Source organism: Heteronotia binoei, chromosome 15 (genome assembly GCF_032191835.1).
Source record: "Heteronotia binoei isolate CCM8104 ecotype False Entrance Well chromosome 15, APGP_CSIRO_Hbin_v1, whole genome shotgun sequence".
Lineage (NCBI taxonomy): Eukaryota > Metazoa > Chordata > Lepidosauria > Squamata > Gekkonidae > Heteronotia > Heteronotia binoei.
In genome coordinates this window covers 25,072,014-25,084,817 of record NC_083237.1, presented here as the reverse complement: position 1 = coordinate 25,084,817, position 12,804 = coordinate 25,072,014, and the positions used below count along the sequence as shown (strand labels likewise).

At 45.4% G+C, this 12,804-nt stretch overlaps 1 protein-coding gene across 1 annotated transcript; it reads left to right on the top strand.

Annotated features, from left to right (window-relative positions):
• The first annotated feature begins 4,323 nt into the window (after positions 1-4,323).
• Positions 4,324-12,333, top strand: MBOAT7 (membrane bound O-acyltransferase domain containing 7). The gene is made up of 7 exons (XM_060256186.1): positions 4,324-4,447; positions 5,258-5,387; positions 6,500-6,626; positions 6,707-6,863; positions 7,552-7,912; positions 9,467-9,649; positions 10,753-12,333. Exons 1-7 carry the CDS (start codon positions 4,372-4,374, stop codon positions 11,138-11,140), a joined length of 1,422 nt encoding a protein of 473 aa, XP_060112169.1. The 5' UTR covers positions 4,324-4,371; the 3' UTR covers positions 11,141-12,333.
• The last annotated feature ends 471 nt before the right edge of the window (positions 12,334-12,804 follow it).

Sequence of the window (12,804 nt, the reverse complement as noted above, 5' to 3'; positions counted from 1 at the left end):
GTGGTTGGGAAGATCGATAGATGTACAGCCGCTTGGCCGGTAGTCGCTGACTCAAGCGCTCGGAAGGCCTCCTTTCTAGAAGAAAGGTGTTTTTGTTGCAGCTTCCACACCGTCGTGTGCAGAACCCGCCCTGTGAGTCTCATTGCTAGTTCCTTTTTTCTTCTTCAGGTCAGAGATCTCACCCCCGCCGAAAACCCTGCCCTGCTATAAAAAGAATCCTCAGGATTTTAATTATGTTTCAGTTTTGTTTATTTTTTGCTCTTAATGTTATTTTGCTTACAGGAATAATGGGTGATTTTCCCTTGTCTGATTTGCTAATACTGCTGCATTCTGCTGCAAGGAATACACTCTGCGTGTGCTCAGAGATTTGTCTAGGCTTGATAACGCTGTTTTCTCCCCTTATTCCCAGACTTTACCCTGGAGCAGTCTCAATTTTGTTATCTCCTAAACCTTAAAGCCAAGCTGGAAGCTTAAGTTTTCACTGGCTTGGGAAGCGACTGAGACAGATTCTGGCAGGGGTTAAAACAATGATGCCCTTATGTTTTCTAGAAATGTCTTTGCTAATTATTCACAGTATTTACTCAGATGCAAGACTTTTTTCTGCAGGCATGCCATCAAAAAAAAGGTTATCTTATTTGCATATATGTTTCAGTTATGTCCAATAATAATTTTTTATATGTATAATATTTTTAAGGGAGTCATTTCAACATTCAGATTCATTTTCCTTTTGAGTAAATATGGTATTGGGCAAACATTATTCAGCCAGGACTTTGAGGTTCAATCAACATTTCAAGGAGAAGTTTTCCTAGTCTTAAAAAATAGCATCTTCTAGCATCACACAAAATTCTCTTCTTTCCCCTTCCTGGAGGCATATTCCACAGTAATGCACATTAGGGTAGATCCTATTACTCCACTGAACAAAATTCATTCAATTTTTTCATTTGGCTCAAGCATGAAACCTTCTGAAACTTAAGTAGTTCTTCCTTTAGAGGAAGAGACACTTAAGCTGGACATATAGGGTGGTTAGATCCACCCCATTATCTTCTATCAGTCTTGGTCCAGTTTAGTTGTTCCATTTTGTCTTCCCATCCTACTGATCTCTGCAATTCCATCTCTTAACTATTCCTTCCTTAACCCCCACAGCGCTCTCTCTCTGCATCCTTCAATGCTCTCTCTTGGCCTCTTTGGTTTCCCTTCCAATCTTGGCCTCTTCTGTTTCACTTTTCCCATCATACAAGGTCTCAGTAGTAGAGCATCTGCTTAGTATGCAGGCAGAAGGTCGCAAGTTCAATCCCTGGCATCTCCAGTTTAAAGGATCAGGTAGCAGTTGATGTGAAAGATCTCGACCTGGGACCCTGGAGAGCTGCTGCCAGTCGATGTAGGTAGATAGATCAGATGTGACAACATAAAGTAGCTACCTGTGTTCTTTGTTTCCTACCTGTCCCCCCTTCTTCTCCCCTCCCCCCATTTCTTCAGTCTTTGGTTTTGTAGCTTTGTTTCCTTGGCTTTATCCTGCAGTGCTGAGTTTAACCATGATTGTACCTGTTCAATACTTGCCAATTGAATAGGCCCAATTTAAATGTAACTCTGATAGGCAAGAGGAACTTACCTGTGTGGTTATGCATGCCCCCAGTATAGTTGGTTGGAGGGTACCCCAGTGTCTTGTTGAAATTGAGCTGCTACCCGTACAAAGCAGCTGCAGGTGCAACCATAACATGGCAGCGCAACAGATATGTGGCCTACAGATCTCTGGTGTATTGGGGAAAGTAGGTGCTCAGTAAGGCACAGATTAAAGAAGACTCTCTGGACACATGTAAAGCCGCATGGGCAAGTCAGACCTTGACAAACCCCAGGTTGCCGTGGTGCTTGGGGATTTCGGTTGCGGTGTCCATTATTTTAATCAAGGATCTTATTTTCTCTCCGTGATCCTCAGTAGAAGTACAAAGCTTTATTTATTGTTCCACAGAATACATCTCATTGTAGGAAGCTAAACTGAACATACATGAAGTTCTCACCGCGGTTTGTTTGGGTGTTTTAACTTTACCGCAGTCAGGGGTAGTTGATGAATTCACTGCGGCAGAGCCCATGGGGATTAGGATTCCAGGGTTCTCCACAGCAGGGCTGGTGCATCTAAAAGCCCTTGGTATCCCTACCCTTTAATCTGGCCCAAGGATTTCTATGTAAATATAGAAAGCCAGGGTAGTGAGACAGCGAGGGATTAAAGAGACAAGGACATCGGCACAGGCCACTGGGAGAAAGTTGTGTGGGGGCAGGGATGTTTGTGCAAGACAGAGCACGGCAATGGAACTGGGTGTGATCGGCTGTAGGACCCTGCTCTCCGGAGGGATTTAAATTATGGTCTGTTTACACAGATTTAATGTTAGAAATTGGGACCTAAGCGGGGAGGAATAGCTCTACCTTAAAGAGGGGTTTTCACCAATTGTGGCTTCTTAGCTGTGTAAACTTCTCTTCTTAAAGGTACCACATTTGGCAATCCTGTCTGTTAAATCTTTGCACAGCTTCCCTGGTTGCATATCTACTCCCTTTTCTTCCGTAGTAAACAAGGACTCGTGGAGTTGCTTTCCTTATTCCTGCTGTATCCTGTTAGTCCACTTTCAGTTCTTGGAAGCACCCCTGAGGGGCTTGAGCAGCCCAAATTCATCCCTTCTTGGCACCTTAGGATCATCCTTTTCCTGCTTAATCAAAGGGTAAACTCTTCTGCCCTTAGAGTATCATGTTTTGTGTGTCATTTTGGTTTAGTGGTTAAATATGTGGACTCTTTATCTGGGAGAACCAGGTTTGATTGCCCACTCCTGCACATGCAGCTGCTGGAGTGACTTTGGGTCAGTCATAGCTCTCTCAGAGCTGTTCTGCAGCCCCACCTACCTGACACGGTGTCTGTTGTGAGGAAGGGAAGGAGATTGTAAGCCATTCTGAGACTCCAAGTGAAGGCTGGGGTATAAATCCAATTTCCTCCTCTTCCTCTTCTCTCCCCCCCACCCCAGCTTTTTTTCCTGGCAGAGCTCTGATGCCTTAGTCACTGCCAGACAGGCAGAGATTCTGACAAGAACTCCTTTTCCTGGCCTGAAGCTGAAAAGATATGGAAAGCCATCGCTTCTTATGTTTTTGTGGGTCAGGCAGCTGTTGAAGGCACAGGAGTGCTTGTCAGGGGTGGTGGTGACTCACAACCCTAATTTGAAGTTGTTGGAGTCAAAAGGTGGAAAACTGTATGTAGACCTGGATTTCTGGCTACAATCCCCCACTCTGACCCTTTGGGGTGCCACCCCTAGAAATCCAGTATTACTAGCCATCTTCTTGCTGTAACTATGAGAATGAGATGAGATGAATGAGATGAGATGAATTTATTGTCATTGTTCTCAACAAAAAGAGAGCAACGAAATGAGGTGCTCTTCCACAACATACCAACACATCAAACACACATATTCATAAACCATTTAAACCATTAAAACCATTTAAATACATCTAAAACGGATAAACATTCATAAAACCATTAAAACCATTTAAACCATTAAATACATCTAAAACAGATAATCCTTCATAACCCTGCATTTAACCTAACCACAGCACTTGGATAGAAACTGTCCTTAAATCTGTTTGTCCTAGCCTTCAACACTCTATATCGTCTACCTGACGGTAAGATCTCAAAAAGCAAATGGCCCAGATGTGAATGGTCCCTTAGGATCATTTGTATCTTCCTTTTACATGCCATATTATACAGATCCACCAATGAGGGGAGAGAACATCCACAAATCTTTTGTGCTCTTCTCATCACTCTTTGGAGCACCCTTCTCTCTGCTTCCGTGCAGCTCCCAAACCACGCGCAGAGGCAATAAGATAAAATGCTCTCAATGGAACTACGATAAAAGGCAACCAGCAGACTCCCTGACAGTTGTAGTGATCTTAAGAGTCTTAAGTAGTATAGTCGTTGCTGGGCCTTTTTCTCTAGAGCTAAAGTATTTGCCCCCCATGTTAGATCCTGTTTCATGGTAATTCCCAGAAACTTCCATTCTGTCACCTGTTCTACCATAACACCATCAATAAACAACGGCTGGGTGTCCAAACTATTCTTCCTGTAATCCACTATAATTTCCTTCGTCTTATTTATATTTAAAATAAGATTATTTACTATCCAGACCGCATTCTCATCAGGATCTATTGCTGGAACACATGAAATTTCAGCATCCTTTAGTGCTGACTGTGGAGTCCCAGACTTTTTGACACAAGGATCCTAGACTTCCTGCTTTTAACCTACTGACTCATAACTTCTCTAGAAACTCACCTGTTTTTTCTCTCCTCCTCCACCCTCCAGAATTCAGCCTTTTCTGACTTGGGGAAGATTCACCAGCAATCATGTCACCTGAAGAAATGACCTACTTGATGGTGCTTCTCGTCTCCATCCCCATTGGTTTTCTCTTCAAGAAAGGGGGTGAGTGCTAGACCTGGGGGTTGTTTAAGTAGGGGGAAGGAAGACCTTGCCTCACCACAACAGAGCGGGCTGCCTGGTCCCAACCTTGAGAGGGACTCGCAGGGAACTGAGATGTGGATTAAGTCTCAGTGCCATCACAAAGATGTGAGAATGTGCCAAGACCTTCAAGGAGGGAGGAAGATTATAATTGGTTGGAGGGTGTCAAGAAGGTAAAACAATCGGGTGAGAGCTCTGCTTACTCCATCAGACATTCAGAACCAGAGTTAAATTCCTGTCAAGGCCATTGTATTGATCAGCAGTGGTTGAAACTCAGTAGCTTGAAGATAGGTGTATCTTCCCCCCTACCCTCCAGGAGCTAGCGTGTTGTTGGGGGTTTCTTTGTTGCGGGGGAGAGCCCTGCTCCCCGCCCTCAGGTATTCAACTGCCCCCCATCTTGTTTGATAAATCTTTTTCTCCCCCCACCCCCTGGTTTAAAGAGGCTTAAATTCCTGGCATGTTTAGCAAGTTAAACATTGATCAGTGTCTTTTTTGAAGGGAAACACAAAATCTTTTTTTATTTTAATAACACATTACTGAGGTGGTGATTGTGACGACTTTCTTAGGGCCCATCTCTTGTTCCTTGGATTCAGTTTGGAGGCTTGTGCGTGTGTCCTGAAAGGAGTGGGTTTGGATCCATAGTGGTCCATGATGCACGCCTGTATTTGTTCACTGGGGGAAAAGGGGGATGTGCCACTGTGTGTGTGTGGGATGTGATCACCCATGCTTGTATGTACTTGACTGCATCACATTTGTTCCTTTTCTTCCCTGCAGGGCTGAGGACCAAGAAGTTTGGAGGGGCAGCTGCAGGGCTTTTGCTTGTGCTGACTACCTGCCACATCCACGCCCTCCACTCACTGGTCACCATCCTCGGGACATGGCTTATCATCAGTCTCTCTCCCAGGTAATGGAGCAGGTTGTACTCTGTGCAGGGGACTGTGGAAGTTCCGGCTTCTCTGGGTAGGCTGGGAAGCCCTGGGAGTTTAAGTGGAGACTGGGAGGAACCTTCTGGGAAAGGAATGTAGTTTGGGCTACTGCAAAGGATTATGAGAGCCACCAAGCAGTCTGAATCTCTGGGGCCCAGGAAACAAAACTTGGATCCAGGGAAGGGGAACTGAGACTCCTTGGTCTTCTAGTTGTCACCATCTGAAAGACACAGAGACTGCCATGGAAAATGAACTTCCTAGAGAAACTCTTCCCAAACTGTGAGAGCCAGTTTGGTGTAATGGTTAATGGTTGGTGTAATTAAGGATCTTATTCTAGTTAAAGACTTATACCGCTATGTAAATTGTATAGAATGTATAAACTGACAGAACTAGCGTCATACACCATCGGCACTGTCAGACCAAGTTATTTTAATTGTATTGACTGGTTTTTAATGTTGTTGTTAAACTTGTTGTTAAACTTAAAGTTTTATATTGTTAAATTTAAAGGTTATTTATTATTGTATGTTTTATGAAATGCTGTTAGCCGCCCTGAGCCTGCCTAGGCGGGGAGGGCGGGATACAAATAAAAATTTATTATTATTATTATTATTATTAAGTGCACAGACTCTTATCTGGGAGAACCAGGTTTGATTCCCCACTCCTCCACTTGCAGCTGCTGCAATGGGCTTGGGTCAGCCATCACTCTTGCAGAGCTTGTCCTTGAAAGGGCAGCTGCTGTGAGAGCTCTCTCAGCTCCACCTACCTCACAGGGTGTCTGTTGTGGGGGGTGGGGAAATAAAGGAGACTGAGTCACTCTGAGATTCAGAGTGAAGGGCAGGATATAAATCCAATATCATCATCATCTTGTGAGATCTGAGGTCAAACAAAGGAGAAATATCGTGTGGTCTTTAGAGAAAGGAGTCTTCCAGTGAGTTGGCACACAGGGCCAAGAGATTGGACTTCTCCAAAAGCTAGAGTTGGGGGGTCTTGCAAATGGAGATTCTTGTTAATGAGAAATTGACACTTTTTGCACGGGGTGATTGAGAAACATTAATCATTTCTATTTATGGCTTCTCTCTTTTCACACTAGGTCTTGCCACTACCTGACGCTCGGTTGGACATTTTCTTACCTGCTCTTTTTCCGCACTGTTGCATACTTCGGTTTCCCAGACCCAACACCATACACCAATGCCATACAACTCTTGCTCACTCTCAAGGTAGCCAGTTGTACTGGGGAAGGGGGTGGGAAGGGCTTCTCTAGGAAGTTCATTTCCATAGTAGTCTCTGTGTCTCCCAGATGGTGAGCTTGGCCAACGAAGTGCAAGAATTCACCCAAGCAAAGAAGCAGGAAGTGGCATCATTTAGCAAGTCTCCTGTGATTGGCGTGATCCCCAAAATGCCAGGACTGGTGGAGATCCTATGCTACAGTTATTGCTATGTGGGGCTCATGACAGGTACCTGAGTTACCTAACAGGGCAGGGCGGAATGTGTGTATGTGTGTCCAAACAGCCATAGTGATTTCGCCTTTTAACAGCCATGCTGGCTTATTTAGTTGTGTGAATCATGGTTGGGACCACTTTGATCCATTGAATGTCCCTGCCTTATAACCACTTGTGGGGGGGAGAGAGCATCCCCAGATGTTGCTGTTTTCTGTTTTGTCTCTTTTGGAAGACCATGAAAGATGGCAGATCAAAAGAAGAGAGGAATTAGAATTTCACGTTTGCCGTCTGCTGTGCTTGTCTCTTTCTGCTTTTTGTTTGGGTCGTATTTTCTGTTGTGTGTGTATGTGTGTGTACAAACATGTTTCTGTTTCTTTACCTCCTGTCATTATTTCTGTTTTGTTGTCTATCCAGTTTGTACGGTGGCTTTTAATGGTTGCATCCTGAAAACAGCTGCACATTTTCAAATAGTTCTGCTGCTAACTTTTAGCATTCGCAGTTCAGGGAAAACTGAGATCTGGAAGGTTTTGGCTGTCTGCTGGACTCTTTCCAAAAGACCTAGGACTAGGCTACTGGACACTTGGAACCGTTCCCCTGGGCCCACATGACATAGACTGCTAAGTCACTAAAATGTATTACTGCATCATGGGGTACACCCCTGATTGGGAATGTGGTCTGAGTCTGCCTTTGTTCTCGTACCCAGGCCCGTTTTATCGCTACCGTACTCACTATGACTGGCTGAACCAGCCCGACTCATCAGCTATCCCCAGCTGGCAACCTCTGCTTTCCAGATCTAAAATGATCCCCATCTTTGGGGTTGCTTTCCTGGTGGTCTCTCACTTCTTTCCCCTTGACTACGTCCGAAGCGACACCTTCTACGAGCGAGGACTTCCTTTCCGCCTCTTCTACATGATGCCCGTCTTTTTCGTCTTCCGCATGCGTTTCTATGTGGCCTGGCTGTGTGCCGAAGGTGCTTGTATCGCGGCTGCCTTTGGGGCTTACCCGGTTGCTACCAAATCCCGATCAGGCGGGGGCCCCACTGTGGAATATGAGCCTCTCAGCAGGTGAGTCACAGAGACGTTCCGTTTCTGGAGTGAGGCCCTATAGCCAGTCTGAAGCAGTTTGGAGAATTGTCGTGGAAACAGAACATGCAGCCTTTCTTCTCTTGTGATGCCAGGGTGTAGTCCCTTGCTTTTTCACAGGATTGTGGGTAATGAAACGCAAGCACCTATGTGTAGTCAAATTCTGCCCATAAATTGGGCAACATGAATTAATTGATCCTATCCTTGCTCAAGGGAAGGAAGACAAACTACAAAGAAAGACGTAAAAAATAACTAAAGGCATTCACTGTCCAATAAATTCTGTTTCCATACAATACGATAAGAATGCTACTCATACATGCAAGGTTGTTGTTGTTATTGCATTTTATGGAAATAGACTTCATTGGATAGTGAATGCCTTTAGTTATCTTCCACGGTTTTCTTTGTATTTTGCCTCCTGTGATTCTTTTTTGTGTTGCAAGGGAAGGAAGGCGGCACAATACAACTTGATCTGTTCAAATCTCGGGAGCTAAGCAAGGAAGGAAGACCTCCAAGAAATACTCTGCAATGGCAAACCCTCTCTGCTTCTCACTTGCCTTGAAAAGCCCCTTGCTGGGGTGGCCGTGAGTTGTCTGTGACTTGACGGCACTTCACACATACACACCCATACTTGCTCATCCTGCCTGTTCTGGAATCCGATATCATATTTTTATCCCACCCTTCCTTTTTATGCATCTCCCTTCCCTCATATCATCCACACAACACAACCCTACAGGGTAGGTTAGGTTGAGAGAAGGTGACTGGCCCAAGGTTGCCAGGTAAGGATTTGAACTTGAGTCTTCCTACTCTTAGGCTAACACTCTACCTGCTGCCAATGTGTGTTGCAAAAGCTGTGTTTCCACAGCAGGATCTCTTACCATGCACTAGCTCTCTGGAGCAGTTACAGGTCTTAGCATTGCTCTGTGTTCTTTCAAAATAGCTGTGTGTGTCTTTTGCATTTTACAGCTTTGGTAAAAGTTGTGAACAGCAGTGAAAAGAGCAACAGTCAGAGTTGTGACACATCCACTGATTTCACTTGCAGAACAACATGCAGAGAGCAGAGCCCATGACTGAACCTTAGCAAGCCACACCACACACTCCAGAGGAAGGCGGGGGGGGGGCAGATGTAATCTAACCCTTTCCACATGAGCTCACAGTGGCTTTGGAGAGAGTAAATAAGCAGTCCATTATGCAGTACCAACCTGAGAAAGTGAGAGAGCCATTGATCTACCTATCCATAAAAATCAATTGAACAGCTAGGTAAATAGAAACCCTTCTGAGCACTTCCAGTATGCTTTAGATGTGGCCGATTTTGGAGGAACTGGAGGATGTTTCTGAGCACTTCCTTTATGCTTTAGATCTGGCAGATTTTGGCAGAGCTGAGGCGGGATGTATATGGACCAAAGTGCATGCTCAGCTATGAAAGTTTTTAAAGTTTCTGAACAGTCATTAAGGCCATCATGTACATGGCACTGAAGTAGTCAATAGAGAAGGATACGAAAACATGAAAATCCCTCCCTTCCTTTTTCTTCCAAGTAGATCAGCTGATGGGGAGGCGTTGAGCATCACCTATGACTATGAGACAATTAAGAACATTGACCCACATGGCACGGACTTCTGCGTCAAGGTAAAGGATGGTATGCGCTACTGGAACATGACCGTACAGTGGTGGCTGGCACAGTACATTTACAAAAGCGCACCTGTTCGTTCCTACGTCATGAGGTAAGAAGTATTCTATGGGTGGGTGTAGGTGTGTAGAGCTAAATTGCAGAGCAAGGGATACAAGAAGATTTTAGAGAGGGAGAAGAAAGTCTCTTGCAGGCCTGCTGGGCGTGGGCTTTGAGGAAGGGTGAATTGTCAAGTCCTACAGTAAATTGCTTCCATATCAACTTAAGAGTGTGAAGAACCTTTTTATTGGTGCAGTCAGAAAGTATTGTAGGATAGACGTTAACTGAAAAGCTGGCAGACAATTCCAGGAGCGATGGAGAGCAGGCAGGAGTGTGTAGCTGAGAATTATGCAAGCGACTGTATAGTGAGTGAGTAAGACAGAAATTTAGATAGCTATTTCAAGGCTTACAATCAGGGCTTTTTTGTAGCAGGAACTCCTTTGCATATTAGGCCACACCTCCCTGATGTAGCCAGTCCTCCAAGAGCTTACAGTAGGCCCTGAACTAAGAGCCTTGTAAGCTCTTGGAGGATTGGCTACATCAGGGGTGGGTGGCCTAAGATGCAAAGGAGTTCCTGCTACACAGAAAGCCCTGGTTACAATGAAACTAATTCTGGGAAAAATGGGAAAAGGGCAGTGGTTTGTTGGTAGAACGAAGAAATGGAAGGAGCTGATGAATTCATTTTGTCCAAAATGGGTAAAGTGGATTCTGAATAGCAGGAATAAATGTTGAACAGTAAGCTTGCATGGAGAGGAGTGTAGATGAATCATGATGGAGAAGGGGAAGACAGGAAATAAAAATACAAGCAATCCACAAAACTTTCTATTTTTCATAAGGAACATAGTGATTACTTCTGAAATATTTGATGGTTGCTGTGAAACCTACAGGGAAGTGATGTGAGATACTGGGAGGATAGTAGGCCACTTCACTTTGTGGCAAGAAATTTCCTAGAACGATGGAATGAGCAAGAGCCATTGTCTTTGAAAGATCCCTGGGTTTGGCTTGAGAAGGGGCAATTGTGCAGTTGATTGATAAAGGCAACAGAGAAAGTGTTAGGGATTGATGATGGAAAGAGGCAGGGGATCTAATGAAGGATTCTGGGATCTGTGGGCTGACAGGAGGGGAGAATTTTAGGGCTGATGTCTCCTTTCTACCCAGGAGTGCCTGGACAATGCTGATCTCTGCGTACTGGCATGGGATTCACCCTGGCTACTACCTCAGCTTCCTGACCATCCCACTTTGCCTGGCGGCTGAAGGTGCAATGGAGAGCGGCTTCTTGAAACACCTCTCCCCTGCAGGGCGTCTCTACGGCGACTGGGTGCAGTGGTTCTTGAAGATGCGGGCCTACGACTACATGTGCATGGGCTTCGTGCTGCTCACCTTTGAGGACACCGTCCACTACTGGAGCGCCATCTATTACTGCATCCATATCGGGGCTGTGGCCTTCTTCCTGCTGGGAAAGCTGTTGGAAGGTGGCCGGAGGGACCGGAGCGGCTCTCCAAAAGGCAGAGATGGAGCTGTGCAGAACCCCCAGCGGAAGGAGTGATGGGGCCAAGGCAAGGGGTGGCCAGTAGAGGTCGACAAAGCCCACAAGGTGGGGCACTCCCTGGAGTCCTGGAGACCGGGGAAGCGACACAAGACTCTCTCTTTTGTTTTTGCTTCTCCCCACTGTTGAAAACCAGCATTAGAGGTCCCTAAATGGAAACCAGCCCTCTCAGCACCTGCTCCCCTGCTAGAATCCTGACACACACACACACACACAGAGTTGTCATCTGCAATAACTCTCTAGGCATCCTTCTTTCCCCAGGAAAATCTTCCCTTCTAGTCTTTTTGCCTGTTAGATTTTATCTTTTGGCTTCTACGCTGCACCCAGCAGTCCTGACTCCTAACAGCTGCCTGCTGTAAAAGGTTTTGTTTCTTTCCTCCCCAAACCTCAAGCCATTTTTACCCAGGAGCAAGACAGGACCTTGTAGGAATGAGCTGGTCTCTTAATTCTTGCCTGCTTCTTCCAAGCTCCTGGCTGGTATTTTTTAAAAAAACATGTGTTTTATATATACATATATGTGTGCGTACGCACACACACATACACGTTCTACAGCTGTAGTCTCCGAAGGTGTGTTTTTGGAGAGGGAGTAGGCATGAGTGAACAGTAAAGTTCAGTCACCTAATGGGGGGGAGGGGTGGTAAAGCCACAGCTCAAGTGTTGACAACTACATGGCATAATGGGCTTGTACAAACCCCCGTCGGCCTTTCTGTGCCCTGAATCAATGACCCCTCCCCAAGCAGGGGTGAGGTTCTGGGAGCTGCATTGATGCATCCGACCCTGCAAGAGGACAGCTGGCTTGCCTTTCATTGACATAGAAGGGAACGAGGACTGTAGTGAAATTTCACATACTGCCAAAGACTGGTTCGAGCGCTGCAACTGTAACAGCTGAGCCATGGTGGTTTGGGCCTTCGACTGCAGAATTCAGTATTAAAGAAGCGCAGGTGATGCTTGGGGTGGGGGCTTGGACAGAATACGGTTTGTGGACGTTGAAAGTGGGGGGGGGTTTATGTTACAGAAACAAAATTGTATCATCGGCGTCATTTTTGCTTCCCTCTTGGGGGGGATGGAAGCTTGAGGAAGTTAAAGAAAACCTGATCTGGCTTGACTGCAACCGTACTTCATAGCTAAGGCTACTGTAGCTGGGTTGGGAACTTGAATGAGAAATAAAAGTTTGGTAATGCTTGTCTTTTCAACTCAGTTCCCTATGTATGCTGTAGAGGGCACTAAAGGATAAGTCTGTGGCCTTGAAAACCATGGGGGCTCTCTCCCCATCCCCATTCCCCTTGTGAACAACTGGATTGAAGCTGCTCAGTTGCTGCCATAGAAAGTGAGTTTGTGTTGATATTAATCCCAGAATCCTTCACTGAAAAACGCAACCAACTCCACTCATCTATTTCAGCTTTTGTACTTGCTATGAAAGATATTGTTCACTGTTTGTGTATCAGTCACGTGACCCAACCCAGATCCTTCTCCATCCTGTCTGTGTACACATTTTGGCAATAGCATTACAGCTCCTGTTCCAAGCAAGCCAAACTGATCTTGGATTCTCCACAGAGCAGTAACAGCGCAATGCTTCAGACAGCACCTTCAGTATTCCATATACAACATTATTGCTCAGGAGAAAAACTTCGTCTGAGAGGATCATGTCTCCATCCTTCATCTCA